Source organism: Pseudophryne corroboree, chromosome 5 (genome assembly GCF_028390025.1).
Source record: "Pseudophryne corroboree isolate aPseCor3 chromosome 5, aPseCor3.hap2, whole genome shotgun sequence".
NCBI lineage: Eukaryota > Metazoa > Chordata > Amphibia > Anura > Myobatrachidae > Pseudophryne > Pseudophryne corroboree.
In genome coordinates, this window is record NC_086448.1 from 397229159 (window position 1) to 397249057 (window position 19899).

Consider the following 19899-nt stretch of genomic DNA (forward strand, 5'->3'; position numbering starts at 1 on the left):
AACCACCACAGGAGAGACACCCTTGTCCTTGGAGACAGGGTTATCCGCTGATGCATCTGAAGATGCGATCCGGACCATTTGTCCAGCAGATCCCACTGAAAAGTTCTTGCGTGGAATCTGCCGAATGGAATCGCTTCGTAAGAAGCCACCATTTTTCCCAGGACCCTTGTGCATTGATGCACTGACACTTGGCCTGGTTTTAGGAGGTTCCTGACTAGCTCGGATAACTCCCTGGCTTTCTCCTCCGGGAGAAACACCTTTTTCTGGACTGTGTCCAGAATCATCCCTAGGAACAGCAGACGTGTCGTCGGAATCAGCTGCGATTTTGGAATATTTAGAATCCACCCGTGCTGTTGTAGTACTACTTGAGATAGTGCTACTCCGACCTCCAACTGTTCCCTGGACCTTGCCCTTATCAGGAGATCGTCCAAGTAAGGGATAATTAAGACGCCTTTTCTTCGAAGAAGAATCATCATTTCGGCCATTACCTTGGTAAAGACCCGGGGTGCCGTGGACAATCCAAACGGCAGCGTCTGAAACGGATAGTGACAGTTCTGTACCACAAACCTGAGGTACCCTTGGTGAGAAGGGCAAATTGGGACATGGAGGTAAGCATCCTTGATGTCCAGAGACACCATATAGTCCCCTTCTTCCAGGTTCGCTATCACTGCTCTGAGTGACTCCATCTTGAATTTGAACCTTTGTATGTAAGTGTTCAAGGATTTCAGATTCAAAATAGGTCTCACCGAGCCGTCCGGCTTCGGTACCACAAACAGCGTGGAATAATACCCCTTTCCCTGTTGTAGGAGGGGTACCTTGATTATCACCTGCTGGGAATACAGCTTGTGAATGGCTTCCAATACCGCCTCCCTGTCGGAGGGAGACGTTGGTAAAGCAGACTTCAGGAACCGGCGAGGGGGAGACGTCTCGAATTCCAATTTGTACCCCTGAGATACTACCTGCAGGATCCAGGGGTCCACTTGCGAGTGAGCCCACTGCGCGCTGAAATTCTTGAGACGGCCCCCCACCGTACCCGAGTCCGCTTGTAAGGCCCCAGCGTCATGCTGAGGACTTGGCAGAAGCAGAGGAGGGCTTCTGTTCCTGGGAAGAGGCTGCCTGCTGCAGTCTTTTTCCCCTTCCTCTGCCCCGGGGCAGAAATGAGTGGCCTTTTGCCCGCTTGCCCTTATGGGGACGAAAGGACTGAGCCTGAAAAGACGGTGTCTTTTTCTGCTGAGAGGTGACCTGGGGTAAAAAGGTGGATTTCCCAGCCGTTGCCGTGGCCACCAGGTCCGATAGACCGACCCCAAATAACTCCTCCCCTTTATACGGCAATACTTCCATATGCCGTTTGGAATCCGCATCACCTGACCACTGTCGCGTCCATAACCCTCTTCTGGCAGAAATGGACAGCGCACTTACTCTTGATGCCAGAGTGCAAATATCCCTCTGTGCATCTCGCATATATAGAAATGCATCCTTTAAATGCTCTATAGTCAATAATATACTGTCCCTGTCCAGGGTATCAATATTTTCAGTCAGGGAATCCGACCAAGCCACCCCCGCACTGCACATCCAGGCTGAGGCGATTGCTGGTCGCAGTATAACACCAGTATGTGTGTATATACTTTTTAGGATATTTTCCAGCTTCCTATCAGCTGGCTCCTTGAGGGCGGCCGTATCAGGAGACGGTAACGCCACTTGTTTTGATAAGCGTGTGAGCGCCTTATCCACCCTAGGGGGTGTTTCCCAACGCGCCCTAACCTCTGGCGGGAAAGGGTATAATGCCAATAATTTTTTAGAAATTAGCAGTTTTTTATCGGGGGAAACCCACGCTTCATCACACACCTCATTTAATTCATCTGATTCAGGAAAAACTACGGGTAGTTTTTTCACACCCCACATAATACCCTTTTTTGTGGTACTTGTAGTATCAGAAATGTTCAAAACCTCCTTCATTGCCGTGATCATGTAACGTGTGGCCCTACTGGAAATCACGTTTGTTTCCTCACCGTCGACACTGGAGTCAGTGTCCGTGTCTGGGTCGACCATCTGAGGTAACGGGCGCTTTAGAGCCCCTGACGGTGTTTGAGACGCCTGGACAGGTACTAACTGATTTGCCGGCTGTCTCATGTCGTCAACAGTCTTTTGTAAAGTGCTGACGCTATCACGTAATTCCTTCCATAAGACCATCCAGTCAGGTGTCGACTCCCTAGGGGGTGACATCACTAGTACAGGCAATTGCTCCGCCTCCATACCATTTTCCTCCTCATACATGTCGACACAAACGTACCGACACACAGCACACACACAGGGAATGCTCTGATAGAGGACAGGACCCCACTAGCCCTTTGGGGAGACAGAGGGAGAGTTTGCCAGCACACACCAGAGCGCTATATATATATATAGGGATAACCTTATATCAGTGTTTTTCCCTTATATAGCTGCTGTATTGATTAATCTGCCAAATTAGTGCCCCCCCTCTCTTGTTTTACCCTGTTTCTGTCGTGCAGGACTGCAGGGGAGAGTCAGGGAGACGTCCTTCCAGCGGAGCTGTGAGGGAAAATGGCGCTTGTGTGCTGAGGAGATAGGCTCCGCCCCCTTCTCGGCGGCCTTTCTCCCGCTTTTTTTAAGGAAAACTGGCAGGGGTTAAATGCATCCATATAGCCCAGGAGCTATATGTGATGTATTTTTCACCATCTAAGGTGTTTTTATTGCGTCTCAGGGCGCCCCCCCCCAGCGCCCTGCACCCTCAGTGACCGGAGTGTGAAGTGTGCTGAGAGCAATGGCGCACAGCTGCGGTGCTGTGCGCTACCTTATTGAAGACAGGACGTCTTCTGCCGCCGATTTCCCGGACCTCTTCTGTCTTCTGGCTCTGTAAGGGGGCCGGCGGTACGGCTCTGGGACCCATCCATGGCTGGGCCTGTGATCGGTCCCTCTGGAGCTAATGTCCAGTAGCCTAAGAAGCCCAATCCACTCTGCACGCAGGTGAGTTCGCTTCTTCTCCCCTTAGTCCCACGGTGCAGTGAACCTGTTGCCAGCAGGACTCACTGAAAATAAAAAAACCTATACTTAAACTTTTTCACTAAGTAGCTCAGGAGAGCCACCTAGTGTGCACCCTTCTCGTTCGGGCACAAAAATCTAACTGAGGCTTGGAGGAGGGTCATAGGGGGAGGAGCCAGTGCACACCAGGTAGTCCTAAAGCTTTTACTTTTGTGCCCAGTCTCCTGCGGAGCCGCTATTCCCCATGGTCCTTACGGAGTTCCCAGCATCCACTAGGACGTCAGAGAAAAATTGATGACAGGGCCAGTTCTAGACCTTGAGGAGCTCAGGCAGAAAGTTTTCTTTGGTACCCGCCATGCAGAAAACAGGGACAGTGCACGCCGAAGGCGCGCAAAAAAAACATAGGGCCAAAGATTAGTACTAATTCACATTACCCTGTACAGTAGTGTCCGTTAGTCACATTACACCACACAGTAGCACCCTTATACACGTTACGCCACACAGGAGAGCCGCTTTTACAAGTTATGCCAGAGTAAAAGCCTCTTATACACGTTACGCCACAGTAGAGCACCCTATACATGTTATGCCAGGTAGAGCCCCTTATACACGTTATCCAGGTAGAGCCCATTATACACATTATGCCAGGTACAGCCCACAATAGAGGCCTGCAGCGCAGTTTGCCGGTGGCAGCAAACTGCCATGCACAGTGGGCGTGAGGCTATACACATTGTGGTTGCTTCTCCGATGGATGCGACCACAATGTGATTGACAGGTGACAACGTAGCGGGGTTAAGGCAGGGTGCTGCCGGAAAAACAGGGGCAGGCCGGGACCCTTTTTGGGGCGGTTGCATGATGTCACACACAGACGTTCTGACAGCGCAGCCAGCCAACACAACCTTAGATCAGATGTGTCCGCAATCTAATTGCGGATGCATCAGGAGGCGGACTTACACATGCTCGGTGGCTTTGCCCTGTGCTGGGCGGCCCTCAGCATGTGCAGGGATGACTGCAGATCTGGCTGCATATGCAGCAATCTGCTATCATCTCTGAATTACCCCCTATGCCAGGTACAGCCCTCATTCCAACCACAGTGCGGCCCCAGTACCTGCAGAAGGTCCCGTCTCGGGCGCTGTTCCTCCTCTCCCTTCTCCGCCTCCGGTTTCTCGCAGGCTCCGTTACTCTAGCAGCAGTGGCTCCGTAGGATGTCGTCAGTGAAGCAAGGGGGGGGGGGGGGTAGCAGGTACTAATGGAGGGGGCTGCCGGGGGCCCTGGTGCACCGCACTCCCTCCTTACTGGGCGGCAGCATAAGCTCTCATGTTGGCAGCACAGCACATGCTGCAGTGTGCTGTGCTGCAGTGAGGCAGAGCGGCTGCTGTTACTGCCCAGCCTCTGCCTGTTCCTGTACAGGTGGGGTGAACAGGGTATTCAATTGTGGGCATTTTCACCCGTTTTTTTATCCATTTTCGTCCATGCTGTTTCACACTTTTTTTTGTTGTCAAATCGGCATGGGCAAAAATTGCGCCAAAAATAGGCAAAAATGCCCGCAAATTCACCAAAACACGTGCATCAGTGGCAGATTCGCCGATACACATGGTTTTCGCCAGTGCTCGATTTTTCGGAAAGTCAAAAAAACGTCACGGGCATTTAATAGGCCGAATGTAAAGTCGTCCTAAAAACTGGCGAGAAGTGCAGTTTTTTCGACTGGTCTAAAAAACTGCACTAATTGAATACCCCCCTATACCTTTATTTGCCTCAATTCCTCTTGTCACATAACATTGCCCCAGTAACTTGCACCCCTGTCCTCAAACAATCAAATAAGTGGCTAATTCACTGCCTCCACAAGATCAACGCACTGAAAGTCTCATCCTGCTTCAGACTGTATTCTGAGGATCTTACAGACTACAACTTTTATATCCCCACCAACTTCTAAGACAGGTCCTCTCATTGTCAATCACTTACATTTCAGTGGATCACTTAAGGCCCGTACACACTGGTCGATATATCGGGCGTTCTCTTGAACGGCCGATATATTGCGGGAGCGTCGGCCAGTGTGTACGGCCGATACGTCTGTGAACTCCGTCGTTCGTATCGCGTCGGCTGCGCAGCACAGCCGATGGCCAATATATCTAACGATATATTGGCGCGTCGCTGTGTGTGTACGGGGCGGTCGTCCGACCGCCCGTACACATGCTGCGGCGGCCGGCAGTGATTGACAGGTGAACTGGGCGGGCGCCCGCCCAGTTCATGACGTCAGTCCCCCGACGGATCGGGCAGTGTGTATGCACAGCACACTGCCCGATCCGTACATAGATATATCTGCAGATCAATTGATCTGCAGATATATCTACTGGTGTGTACCCACCTTTAGGTGATCCATCGCTCAGTAGTTCTTCTGGACAACTAAGAGGAGACGACTAGGTAGGGAGATTTTGTGATTGCCTTAGAGCCATGTTCAGCTGCTAGGACTTTGTCCCTAAGGAGTGTTGGGACAGGGATTGTTGTGAATGATTCTTTGCACAACATTGTGTATTAGATTTGATTTTATATAAAACTACTTCATTGTAGTACATATTGATTGATCTAGGTGAAAGTTAATAAGCTACAGATCATACTTTAACACTGTCCAACCAGTTTTGCCTTATAATCTAATTATTTTTTATGTTTAACAAGCACACAATTTTTTTTGTTACTTCAGTCTTCCTAGAGATCCTCTAGAGCCAAACAGGATACGGTTGTTAGGTCAACCACTGAAGGTCAGCATGCATTAGGTCGACATGGTCAATAGGTCGACATGTACTAGGTCGACAGGTCAAAAGGTCAACATGAGTTTTTAACTTTTTTCAATTTTTTGGGATTTTTTTATACTTAACGATCCACGTGGACTACGATTGGAATGGTAACCTGTGCCGAGTGAAGCGGTAGTGGAGCGAGGCACCTTCCCTGAAGCATGGCGAGTTTATTGAGCCATGCGAGGGGACACAGTGAAGTAATTGGGGTACCCCCGTCACTTTACGAATAAAACAACGCCCCAAAAAATATAAAAAAACCCATGTCGACCTTTTGGCCTGTCAACCTAGTACTTGTCGACCTAATGATCACGTTGACCTATTGTCCTTGTCGACCTAATGCATGTCGACCTTCCATGGTCGACCTAATGACTGTCGACCTAAGTTGTGTCTACCCAACGACCCATACCCGAGCCAAACATATTTTAATAGTAACCTCACAGCAAGCACAATACGTACATGGACATCGCTGATCACAAGGACATAATTGGATTCCCAAAATTGCATAAACAAATGTTTTACCTGAACCTGAATCTTGATCCTAATCTAATAAATTCAGATTGTGCTGGTTTAGTATTTGCTGGGGTTCTAAGCCTGAAAAATGCGTGATGCTCCACAGCACATTTCCACAAATGTTTACAAGCTTTAGAGTTATCCAAGCGGAAAACAAACGTATGCTCCTGTTCTCTTCCCTACAATCAGAAAAAGGTAAGGTCATCTGACATGATGCTGTTTCATTGTACTTAAATACACAAAAAACAAATTGCATATATGTTATATTACTTACCTGCTCATCATCCTCTACGACCACAAGGGTTAACTTGCTTTTCTTAAAGTCCATTTTGGTAATTTTAGGCCTACAAACCGTAAGACACACAAAATGTTTTACTATCACAAACACTATATGGTACTAGGTAAATTAACCATTAGCTTAAGGACATTTATAGTATCTAACATGATAGATCACAAAACTCCTGTTTGAAAAACAAAACAAAAAACAGTCCGCCTTTTCAATCCCTACCTACACTATATCTTTGCGGTCTCCGTGTACTGTTGCAAAGATCAACATGGTTGTATTTTATGTGTGCATAGTTCATTTCAGAACTTTCTACAGAAAGCTGTGTGTCAGGTCAATGTGAGTCTGCTAAAATGCACCTGTTTACATAGTTGTAATGCAAACAAATGTGTGTCTGTTTACTCTAATCTAGAGATCAGTGTTTAAAATCTAAGCAATCTTACTAGATTGCTTAGATATTAAGCACGGATCTGTCGTGTGCATGCCCCCATGCGATAGCCATGCGCGGCCCCGCGCACCGCTATCGCCGGTGCTAGATTGAGCTTGCATGCAGGCTCAATCTAGCGGGTCGCTCACTTCAGCGCTGTGTGAAGTGAGCGGCCGCCCGTCAACCCCCCACCTCGCTCAACACATCGCGCTGTGCTGAGCGGGGAGAGAAATGTGTGCTGAGCGGTCTGTGTTAAGATCGCTCTGCACACATCTCTCCTGTCAGTACTGGCCTTTAGCCTCAGCAATCCAACATTTAAAAAGTATTAGGCAGGGCAATTTATACCAGTTATTGCTAACTAGTTGACCAAATTAATTTAGTTGAGGACAGTAACGTATTAAATATAAAAAACAAATCTACTATATAAAAGTGAAAATCCGTCCTTCTGTCTTTTCTATACAAATCCACAGTTTACAAGTGAAGATCGTGAAATTTTACATACAAGCGTATTAAAACACGGCGGAGGCAACTAAAACAATTAGAAATCCCTAGCACCCCTAAGGGGGGAGACAGCATCACAGAGTATATCAGGTGAACCGGATAACACAGTGGTGCTGCAGGAACAACCTCGACCTAAATCCTCTTAAAACGGTCGAGATGCTGGTAGATTTTAGAAAAAAACCTGCTGCCATGCACCCACTTGTGATAGCCGATAGCGTTGTGTCGTGGGTTGACTCCTTCAAATTCCCCGGGTCCACAATTTCCCATGACCTTAAATGGGTGCTGAACATAGGCGCCATTGTCAAGAAGGCGCAACAGTGGTTGTTCTTTCTGAGGCAACTCAGGAAATTCAATATTTCACAGAAACTGCTCATTATCTTCTATACAGCCATTGTGGAGTCTGCTCTTCAATCACAGTCTGGTATGGAGCTGCCAATGAGTGTGACAGGCGGAGGCTACAGAGGGTTGGGAGGACCGCAGAAAAGATCGTTGGTGCCTTTCTCTCCTCTCTTCAGGACCTCTACCTGTCCAGAGTCAAGAAGCGGGCAGGGAAAATCGTAGCAGACAAGCTGCACCCTGGTAACGTCATGTTTGAAACACTTCCATCAGGCAGGCGTTATAGGTACATTCTCGCCAAGTTGACCAGAACCAAAAAAAGCTTCTTTCCGTTAGCTGTCCACTTACGAAATTATGCCTAACAACAAGTCTGGCACAACTATGTAATTATAAACAGTGTTTTACAAACAATGTATGTAATGTTGGTATGTATGTTATGCACTATGTAATGTTTATTCTTTTTATGTTAATTGGCGAAGCATTGTAAACTCCAAACAATTCCTAGTATACGTGCAAATAAAGTCGATTATGATAACTCCAGAATTGCTGGAGCACTGTACTCAATAATTGGTACATATATGCCTTACAATCTGGAAACAAACATTGTGGGGTTAGATACCTCTAGCACCCCCAGGGGTGGGACAGCAGCACAGAGTTTTCAAGCAGACAGCTTAACTCTGGAATGCCTGGAGCAATTCACACCAAACTTGCTACACATATGACTTACACTCTGGGAACAAACACTGTGGGGGGTAACTCACCATTAGCACCCGTAGGGGTAGGCCAGCAGCACACACTATATCAGGACATGCATGATATGTCAGTGATGACAGGGCTGCATGTGACAGGGGCAGTGACATGATGTGAGGAGGGGAATGCAGGTATCACAATCCCACACACAGAGTTATATAGTGGAAGTAGCACGGTCCCCCAACAGCACAGAGTATATCAGGAGATACATAATGTGCTGCGATATATAAGAAACTGTAAAAAAATTGATAATTTCACAGGGGCACTGACATGATGTGAGGAGGGGAATGGAGGCAGCAGGAAGCCACAGACAGAGTTGTATAGTGGGAAGAGCAGGGTCCCTTGGGGGACCAAAAAGGGGTCCGGCCACTACACAAAGTACGTCAAGGAAACAAGATATGCCTATATACTAGATCGCCAACCAATGTAAATTAACAAAAAACTATCATTCTAATTTACCATCCTCATCCCGGGTATTCAGATATCTACAATATTATTTATACTGTGTGTTTAATAATTCAATTTATTTTTGTAAACAGACATTCTTAAAATCCCGGGCAACACCAGGTACTCCAGCTAGTAGCTTAATAAAATGTTATCACAGAAACAAAGGGAGGAGATCCGACACTAGACTCTAGAGCAGTGATTTTCAACCTTTTTCAAGTTGCGGCACACCAGCCAAGATCTTAAAATTGCCAAGGCACACCACCAGTAACACCCCCCCCCACAAAAAAAAACACAAAAAACCCCCACACATTGGCCCACACGGGGATAAAACACACACATTGGTCCCCGCAGTAATTGAACACACTCCCCCCCCCCCCCCCCCCAGTAGTGCCACACATTTGCCCCCACAGTAATACCACACATTAGCTCCCACTGTAATAAAACAGATTTATAGTAATGCCACACACCTGCCCCCATATTAATTATACACACCTGCCCCCATAGTAATTATACACACCTGCCCCCATAGTACTTATACACACCTGCCTCCATAATAATGACACACACCTGCCCCCCAGTAATGCCACACACGACACACCTGCCCTCTATAGTAATGCAACACACCTGCCCCCCCCGTAATTCCACACATTGCCTGCCTGCCCCCACCCACTGTAATTACACAGATTAATATATATATATTTTGATATACAGTTACACAGTACCTGTACAAAGGGAACCTGAAATATTTCCCTCTCAGTGGGGAGAAGTGAAAGCAGGCAGCACAGAGCGAGGAGCAGCAGTGGGCGGGCAGACATGAATGTGACGGCCTGGGTAGCATAGCGCTGCACTTCCGTGAAAACAGGCCTGCTCTCACGGAAGTGTAGCGCTGTGCTACCCGTGCTCTGGATAGTAAGGGCGGCGGAAGTCATCTGGGGCCGGCAGCAGCGGCAGGTCTCTAATGGCTGTGGAGGGCAACCCTGGCTGGCGGCAGCTGCGGGTCCCTAGCGGCGGGGAGGGCACCTCTGGCCGGCGGCAGGTCTCTAATGGCGGCGGAGGGCACCTCTGGCTGGCGGCAGCGGGTCTCTGGTGGGCGGCGGCGGGCATCACGGGCGGGCGATGGCGGCACACCCGGCAATCCCTCGCGGCACACTATTGTGCCGCGGCACACCTGTTGAAAAACACTGCTCTAGAGTAAAGAATAGTACATTATTAAACAATATTGCAATAAATTTAAAAAAGAAAAGAAAAAATGTAGTGTGTATGTTTGTTGGTAGTGCTCCCAGGAGCAGACAATCAATTTAATGAAAAGTATAGGGGTTTGCGAAAACACAAAAAGGAATTACTCCTACTCTGGGCACACTTAATAAACAGCATATTATAAGGGCACGGTCGTGCCCTTATATTAAGGCTGAATCGAACAAACGGAATTCTCCCATAGGGAACTTCTGAGATGGGGGCATGGTGTTTGAGGGGCTACACCTTAAAAGTGATTGGACGTACTGAGCTGAAATTTGGCATGGACGCGTAGATGCCAAATTTCAGGCCAAAATAATAAAAAATGAGGAATTGGGAGTAACCTAAACTTTCAACTGTCAATTTTTTTCTGTGACTTCCTGTGTGGCTTTTGAGGATGGTTTTCCCATATATATATATATATATATATATATATATATATATATATATATAGTCTATGGAAAGATTTTTGGGAAGGCATAACTCAGGGTAGAGGACAAAGAAAGACTTGGGGTTTGTTTTATTAGATAGAGCATGTCCCAGTGTAGTGCCTTTTGGGGTTGTGGTTTTTCAGAAAGTTATAGTTTTTTTTTTATTTAGTAAAAATAAGAATTTACTCACCGGTAATTCTATTTCTCGTAGTCCGTAGTGGATGCTGGGAACTCCGTAAGGACCATGGAGAATAGACGGGCTCTGCAGGAGACTGGGCACTCTAAAAGAAAGATTAGGTACTATCTGGTGTGCACTGGCTCCTCCCTCTATGCCCCTCCTCCAGACCTCAGTTAGGGAAACTGTGCCCGGAAGAGCTGACACTACAAGGAAAGGATTTGGAATCCAGGGTAAGACTCATACCAGCCACACCAATCACACCGTACAACTTGTGATAACCATACCCAGTTAACAGTATGAACAAAAACTGAGCCTCATTCAACGGATGGCTCATAACAATAACCCTTTAGTTAAGCAAGAACTATACACATGTATTGCAGAGAGTCCGCACTTGGGACGGGCGCCCAGCATCCACTACGGACTACGAGAAATAGAATTACCGGTGAGTAAATTCTTATTTTCTCTGACGTCCTAGTGGATGCTGGGAACTCCGTAAGGACCATGGGGATTATACCAAAGCCTCCAAACGGGCGGGAGAGTGCGGATGACTCTGCAGCACCGAATGGGCAAACACAAGGTCTTCCTTAGCCAGGGTATCAAACTTGTAGAATTTTGCAAACGTGTTTGAACCCAACCAAGTAGCAGCTCGGCAAAGCTGTAATGCCGAGACCCCTCGGGCAGCCGCCCAAGAACCACCCACCTTCCTTGTGGAGTGGGCTTTCACTGATTTTGGATGCGGCAATCCTGCTGCAGAATGAGCTTGCTGAATCGTGTTACAGATCCAGCGCGCAATAGTTTGCTTTGAAGCAGGAGCACCCAGCTTGTTGGGTGCATGCAGGATAAACAGCGAGTCAGTTTTCCGGACTCCAGCCGTCCTGGCTACATAGATTTTCAAAGCCCTGACTACATCAAGTAACTTGGAGTCCTCCAAGTCCCGAGTAGCCGCAGGCACCACAATAGGTTGGTTCAAATGAAACGCTGATACCACCTTTGGGAGAAATTGGGGACGAGTCCTCAATTCTGCCCTGTCCATATGGAAGATCAGATAAGGGCTTTTACATGACAAAGCCGCCAATTCTGACACACGCCTAGCCGAAGCTAAGGCCAATAGCATGACCACTTTCCACGTAAGATATTTTAGCTCCACGGTCTTAAGTGGCTCAAACCAGTGGGATTTTAGGAAATCCAACACAACGTTAAGATCCCAAGGTGTCACTGGAGGCACAAAAGGGGGCTGAATATGCAGCACTCTCTTAACAAACATCTGAACTTCAGGCAGTGAAGCCAGTTCTTTTTGAAAGAAAATAGATAGGGCCGAAATCTGGACCTTTATGGACCCCAATTTTAGGCCCATAGTCACCCCTGACTGTAGGAAGTGCAGAAATCGACCCAGCTGGAATTCCTCTGTTGGGGCCTTCCTGGCCTCACACCAAGCAACATATTTTCGCCATATGCGGTGATAATGCTTTGCTGTCACATCCTTCCTAGCTTTTATCAGCGTAGGAATCACTTCATCTGGAATGACCTTTTCCGTTAGGATCCGGCGTTCAACCGCCATGCCGTCAAACGCAGCCGCGGTAAGTCTTGGAACAGACAGGGCCCCTGCTGTAACAGGTCCTGTCTGAGAGGCAGAGGCCATGGGTCCTCTGAGATCATTTCTTGTAGTTCTGGGTACCAAGTTCTTCTTGGCCAATCCGGAACGATGAGTATTGTTCTTACTCCTCTCTTTCTTACTATCCTCAGTACCTTGGGTATGAGAGGAAGAGGAGGGAACACATAAACCGACTGGTACACCCACGGTGTCACTAGTGCGTCCACAGCTATCGCCTGAGGGTCCCTTGACCTGGCGCAATATTTTTTTAGCTTTTTGTTGAGGCGGGACGCCATCATGTCCACCTGTGGCAGTTCCCAACGATTTACGATCTGTGTGAAGACTTCCTGATGAAGTCCCCACTCTCCCGGGTGGAGATCGTGCCTGCTGAGGAAGTCTGATTCCCAGTTGTCCACTCCCGGAATGAACACTGCTGACAGTGCTAGCACGTGATTCTCCGCCCATCGAAGAATCCTTGTGGCTTCCGCCATTGCCATCCTGCTTCTTGTGCCGCCCTGGCGGTTTACATGGGCGACCGCCGTGATGTTGTCTGACTGAATCAGCACCGGTTGGTTTTGAAGCAGGGGCTCCGCTTGACTCAGGGCGTTGTAAATGGCCCTTAGTTCCAGTATATTTATGTGTAGTGAAGTCTCCAGACTTGACCACTGTCCTTGGAAGTTTCTTCCCTGAGTGACTGCCCCCCATCCTCGGAGGCTTGCATCCGTGGTCACCAGGACCCAGTCCTGTATGCCGAACCTGCGGCCCTCGAGAAGATGAGCACTCTGCAGCCACCACAGCAGAGACACCCTGGCCCTTGGGGACAGGGTGATCAACCGATGCATCTGAAGATGCGATCCGGACCATTTGTCTAACAGATCCCACTGAAAGGTCCTCGCATGGAACCTGCCGAAGGGAATTGCTTCGTAAGAAGCCACCATCTTTCCCAGGACTCGCGTGCAGTGATGCACCGACACCTGTTTTGGTTTCAGGAGGTCCCTGACCAGAGATGACAATTCCTGGGCCTTCTCCACCGGGAGAAACACCTTCTTCTGTTCTGTGTCCAGAATCATGCCCAGGAAAAGCAGACGCGTCGCCGGAATCAGCTGCGACTTTGGGATATTCAGAATCCAGCCGTGCTGTTGCAACACCTCCTGAGAGAGTGCTACGCTGACCAACAACTGCTCTCTGGACCTCGCCTTTATAAGGAGATCGTCCAAGTACGGGATAATTATAACTTCATTCTTCCGAAGGAGTATCATCATTTCGGCCATTACCTTGGTAAATACTCTCGGCGCCGTGGACAGGCCAAACGGCAACGTCTGGAATTGGTAATGACAGTCCTGTACCACAAACCTGAGGTACTCCTGGTGAGGTGGGTAAATGGGGACATGCAAGTAAGCATCCTTGATGTCTAGCGACACCATCAAATCCCCCTCTTCCAGGCTTGCAATAACCGCCCTGAGCGATTCCATTTTGAACTTGAACTTCTTTATATAAGTGTTCAAGGATTTTAAATTCAGAATGGGTCTTACCGAACCGTCAGGTTTCGCTACCACAAACATTGTGGAATAGTAACCCCTTCCCTGTTGAAGGAGGGGTACCTTGATTATCACCTGCTGGAAGTACAGCTTGTGAATTGCCGCCAGTACTACCTCCCTTTCCCAGGGGGAAGCTGGCAAGGCTGATTTGAGGTAACGGCGAGGGGGAGTCGCCTCGAACTCGAGCTTGTAGCCCTGAGATACAATTTGTACAGCCCAGAGATCCACCTGTGAGCAAACCCACTGGTTGCTGAAGTTTCGGAGACGCGCCCCCACCGCACCTGGCTCCGCCTGTGGAGCCCCAACGTCATGCGGTGGACTTAGTGGAAGCGGGGGAGGATTTTTGTTCCTGGGAACTGGCTGCCTGGTGCAGCTTCTTTCCTCTACCCCTGCCTCTGGACAGAAAGGATGCGCCTCTGACCAGCTTGCCTTTCTGAGGCCGAAAGGACTGCATTTGATAATACGGTGCTTTCTTAGGCTGTGAGGGAACCTGAGGTAAAAAAGTTGACTTCCCAGCTGTTGCTGTGGATACGAGGTCCGTGGACCGTCCCCAAACAATTCCTCACCCTTATAAGGCAAAACCTCCATGTGTTTTTTAGAATCAGCATCACCTGTCCACTGCCGAGTCCATAATACTATCCTCGCAGAAATGGACATTGCATTAATTCTAGATGTCAGCAGGCAAATGTCCCTCTGGGCATCTCGCATATATAAGACGACGTCTTTTATATGTTCTAGGGTTAGCAAGATATTATCCCTGTCGAGGGAATCAATGTTGTCTGACAGGGTATCAGTCCATGGTGCTGCAGCACTACACATCCAGGCTGAAGCAATAGCAGGTCTCAGTAGAGTACTAGAGTGTGTATACACAGACTTCAGGATAGCTTCCTGCTTTCTATCCGCAGGCTCCTTTAGGGCGGCCGTATCCTGAGACGGCAGTGCCACCTTTTTAGATAAGCGTGTGAGCGCCTTGTCCACCCTAGGGGATGTTTCCCAACGTAACCTATCCGTTGGCGGGAAAGGGTAAGCCATCAGTAACCTCTTAGAAATCACTAGTTTCTTATCAGGGGAACTCCACGCTTCTTCACACAATTCATTTAATTCATCAGATGGGGGAAAAGTCACTGGCTGCTTTTTCTCCCCAAACATAATACCCTTCTTGGTAGTAACCGGGTTAACGTCAGAAATGTGCAATACATCTTTCATTGCAGTAATCATGCATCGGATGGCCTTTGTAGACTGTACATTTGTCTCATCCTCATCTACACTGGAGTCAGACTCCGTGTCGACATCTTTGTCTACCATCTGAGCTAGCGGGCGTTTATGAGCCCCTGACGGCTTCTGAGTCGCCTGGGCAGGCACGGGCTGAGACCCCGGCTGTCCCAAGGCTGCTGCGTCATCGAACCTTTTATGTAAGGAGTTGACACTGTCGGTTAAGACCTTCCACATATCCATCCAATCTGCCCCTGCTCCGCCTCCACGTAACCCTCCTCATCAAACATGTACCGACACACCGCACACACACAGGGAATGCTCTGACTGAGGACAGGACCCCACAAAGTCCTTTGGGGAGACAGAGAGAGAGTATGCCAGCACACACCACAGCGCTATATAACACAGGGATTTACACTATAAAAAGTGATTAACCCAATAGCTGCTTAAATATCTTATTTGCGCCTAAATTTATATGCCCCCCCTCTCTTTTTTACCCTTCTTGTATCTGGATACTGCAGGGGAGAGCCTGGGGAGCTGCTTCCAGTGGAGCTGTGAAGGGAAAATGGCGCTGGTGTGCTGAGGAAGAAGGCCCCGCCCCCTCAGCGGCGGGCTTCTGTCCCGCGTTTTATGTAACTTAATGGCAGGGGTTTTACACATATACAGTTGTCAGACTGTATTATGTGTATTTAAGTGCCAAAAGGTATTTTAATTGCTGCCCAGGGCCCCCCCCCCCAGCGCCCTGCACCCTACAGTGACCGGAGTGTGTGGTGTGCTGTGGGAGCAATGGCGCACAGCTGCGGTGCTGTGCGCTACCTTAATGAAGACAGGAGTCTTCTGCCGCCGATTTCATCGCTTCTTCTGTCTTCTGGCTCTGCAAGGGGGACGGCGGCGCGGCTCCGGGAACGGACGATCGAGGTCAGGCCCTGTGTTCGACCCCTCTGGAGCTAATGGTGTCCAGTAGCCTAAGAAGCACAAGCTAGCTGCAAGCAGGTAGGTTTGCTTCTCTCCCCTCAGTCCCACGTAGCAGTGAGTCTGTTGCCAGCAGATCTCACTGAAAATAAAAAACCTAACAAATACTTTCTTTTCTAGCAAGCTCAGGAGAGCCCACTAGGAGCAGCCAGCTCTGGCCGGGCACAGATTCTAACTGAGGTCTGGAGGAGGGACATAGAGGGAGGAGCCAATGCACACCAGATAGTACCTAATCTTTCTTTTAGAGTGCCCAGTCTCCTGCGGAGCCCGTCTATTCTCCATGGTCCTTACGGAGTTCCCAGCATCCACTAGGACGTCAGAGAAATATGCCCCATTTTAAAGATAGGGCTTTTCAATTTGTTGCGCCTGCGCAGTGGCCGCCAGCAGGGGGTGTACAGAGAGTAGCTTCACTTGGGTGTACAAACATGGCCGACGTCACCCATTTAGCTTATTTTATTCGTGTGTAGTAGAGGCTTTAGAGACATTTGTGTCATATTGCAGAGTAAGGGGTTGGGGTGGGGTGTGTTTTTTTTAGCTGTGCCGTGCAAACTGATTTTTACGCTAGCAGTGCTCACATTAAAGACTGAGTTTGTGCGGTGGTCGGGCAGGTATTAACATAGCCGCACCCACTTCAGTGACATCACCAGCGGGAAATTTAAAAGTGCTTTGCAAAGTGTAAACAAGCTCCTGCACTTGAAGTAGACTGTTTTAGATTTGTTCGCACAATCCACGTATCTGCCAGGTATGACAGGGCAGGAAGACAGGGGGAAGCTGCAGCCGTGGGATCCTCGACAATCCTACTCCCACCATGTGATCCCACTGCTCCTCCTCCTTGAGATGCTGCAGCCATGGCCCCCAGCATATATTCGACCATCCACAACTGAGCACACATATGCCATCAGAGACCATCGCACACGTTAGCAGCAGCCCATACAGCAGCACCATAGCAAGAGCCTCTCCTGCTGGGCTGGTCCTGAGACAGCTCGCACGGTGCCTGCCTATGGCACGGTAAGGTATAAGGTTTTGGGGTTTTTTTTATCCATTTTTTTTAAAGGGGCGTGGCCACACCTCCCACGATTAGGCCACGTCCCCAACTTTCCCGGAATTCGTCTTTCTTCTGCTCATGGTTGTGTCTATTTCATGGCTCCTGCTGTCTTTTGTCAACATTGGGTGAGAGTTTGTGTGTGCGCTGTGGGATTCCTCCCCCTTGTGTTGTGACTCCTCCCCCAGACGGAAAAGGTCCCTTAGCCCACTTGATTCTAGTATCTACCATCTTCCTTTGGGGGTAATTCCAAGTTGATCGCAGCAGGATATTTTTTAGCAGTTGGGCAAAACCATGTGCACTGCAGGGGGGGCAGATATAACATTTGCAGAGAGAGTTAGATTTGGGTGGGTTATTTTGTTTCTGTGCAGGGTAAATACTGGCTGCTTTATTTTTACACTGCAATTTAGATTGCAGATTGAACTCACCACACCCAAATCTATCTCTCTCTGCACATGTTATGTCTGCCCCCCCTGCAGTGCACATGGTTTTGCCCAACTGCTAAAAAAATTTCCTGCTGCGATCAACTTGGAATTACCCCCTTTGTGCGGGTGCCCAGGGGACCCTCTCCTGCAGGGGTGCTGGGTGTTACTGGTTTGGCCACTCTCCATTACCCCCCACCTTAGGCGAAATTGGGGGTGGTCTAGGGGTGCACCGGACTAGCGGCTAGGGGTGGACAAAATATGGCGTGGATGCAGTCTGTGATATGATGATGCCCGACCTGCTGCATCCCTCTGTTGCGCAATGACAAGCAGCCGTCACTAGCTCTAATTCACAGCCGCCCATGGTCCCTGTCAGATGCAGCCGGGTGCAGTCAGCCTGGAATTACGTTGTGACATCGAGGGGTGGAACCAAAGGGAGGGTGGATGCGGGCAGCTGGAAACCTCAAGGTATGCAGATCCCGCCACAGCACTGACTGCTTGGCTGTGGGACCTGCCTGGTAAGGAGGGCAGTAGTGCCCACGCGATTCGGGCTGCTGGGGAGCTGAGCATACTGATGCTGGGCAGGAACAGCTGTGCAGCCACAGAAGAAAGAGAGATTAAGCCAAAGTACAGCAGGTAAATTTGCTTATGCTGCTGTGGGAGGTCCTGTTGTGTGATAATTGGAGAGGCTATATCTATCAGTGTGGCCAGTCCTGCGTGTCTGTGTGTCAGTCCTGCATGTCAGTGTGGCCAGTTCCGTCTCTGTACATCTGTCTTACCGCTTTCAGATCGCAATGCCGGGTCCCACCCAGGAATTGGAAATGGGTCCTTCCCGGGTGGGACCTGGCATTGGACCCTACACACCGCAATCCCGACCCAGCAATTTGCCGGGTCAAGTTGCAATCTGGGGGCGGAGACGGAGCCGGGATCAGAGGCAGGTGCCTCTCCCTATGCAGTAAACGGGTACCGGGTCGCATTGACCTGGGTAACCTGTTCATACTGCGCCTGACCCAGTAATTACCCGGGAATAACCCTTTTTATAACCCGGGTTGAATTATCGGGTCAGGCGACCCGGAAATTCTTCCATGTCCCCTTTCACACCACACAGTGACCCGTGTCGAGCCGGCAATATACCAGGTCAAAACCGGGTTATTTGCGCAGTGTGAAAGGGGTATCTGTGAGTCCGGTTCAGTCTCTGTATATCTGTCTCTATATCTGTCTGTGTGGCCGGTCTCAAGTCTCTGTAAATTTATCTGTGGGCTCGGTCCTGTATGTCAATCTGAAAAGCCAGGGCAACTTGGTTGCATTTGCCCCCCTGACCGAAAGCTGCCAGCCCCTGGAGGGAGGGGAACTGGGAACTGTGCCCAGGGAGAGAGGGGAGCTGGGGACTGTGCCCAGGGAGGGGAGCTTGGAACTGTGCCCAGGGTGGGGGGCAGTGGCGGAACTAGCGAGCGGTGGGCCCGGGTGCAACAAAATGCTTTGTCCCCCCCCCCCCCCCCCCCCAAGTCCACCCCCTCACCCGTGGAGAGGATCTGGTGAGGGGGACCTGCTCAGGGCCAGAGAAATGGATACCTAGCAACAGTGCCGTAACTAGACATTTGAGCACTGTGTGCAAGAAACGGCATCGGAGCCCCACCCCTGCTTGCAAAACAGGGGCAGTGCGCGCCGTAGGCGCGTGCAAAAATACATAGTGGTGTGGCTTCGTAGGGAAGGGGTGTGGCCACAAAATAATACCAATTCATAAAACGGTGCACAGTAGTCTCCATTATTCAAATAACGTCGCACAGTAGCACCACTACAACAGGTAGAGACCCTTTTACACCTTACGGCGGACAGATTCCTCTTTTTACACATTACGGCAGACAGCGTCACCCTTTTTACACATTACGGCAGACAGCATGCCCTTGTTACACATAGCGGCAGACAGCATACACTTTTTACACATAACGGCAGACAGCGTGCCCTTGTTAAACATAGCGGCAGACAGCGTACACTTTTTACACATAACGGCAGACAGCGTGCCCTTTTCACACATAACGGCAGACAGCGTGCCCTTTTTACACATAACGGTAGACAGCGTGCCCTTTTTACACATAACGGCAAACAGCGTGCCCTTTTCACACATAACGGCAAACAGCGTGCCCTTTTTACACATAACGGTAGACAGCGTGCCCTTTTTACACATAACGGCAGACAGCGTGCCCTTGTTACACATTTCGGCAGACAGCGTCCCCCTT

The 19899-nt window shown here is 49.3% G+C and overlaps 1 protein-coding gene across 2 annotated transcripts in view; it reads right to left on the reverse strand.

Moving 5' to 3' along the window:
* Positions 1-19899, reverse strand: part of EPB41L4B (erythrocyte membrane protein band 4.1 like 4B) — a 574953-nt gene that overhangs the window by 107206 nt on the left and 447848 nt on the right. For both annotated transcript variants that reach the window (XM_063922726.1, XM_063922725.1), the window contains 2 exons: positions 6574-6643; positions 6309-6478 (listed from right to left, as the gene is read on the reverse strand). In XM_063922726.1, coding sequence (XP_063778796.1) covers positions 6309-6478; positions 6574-6643 — 240 coding nt within the window. The remainder of the gene's footprint in view (positions 1-6308; positions 6479-6573; positions 6644-19899) is intronic.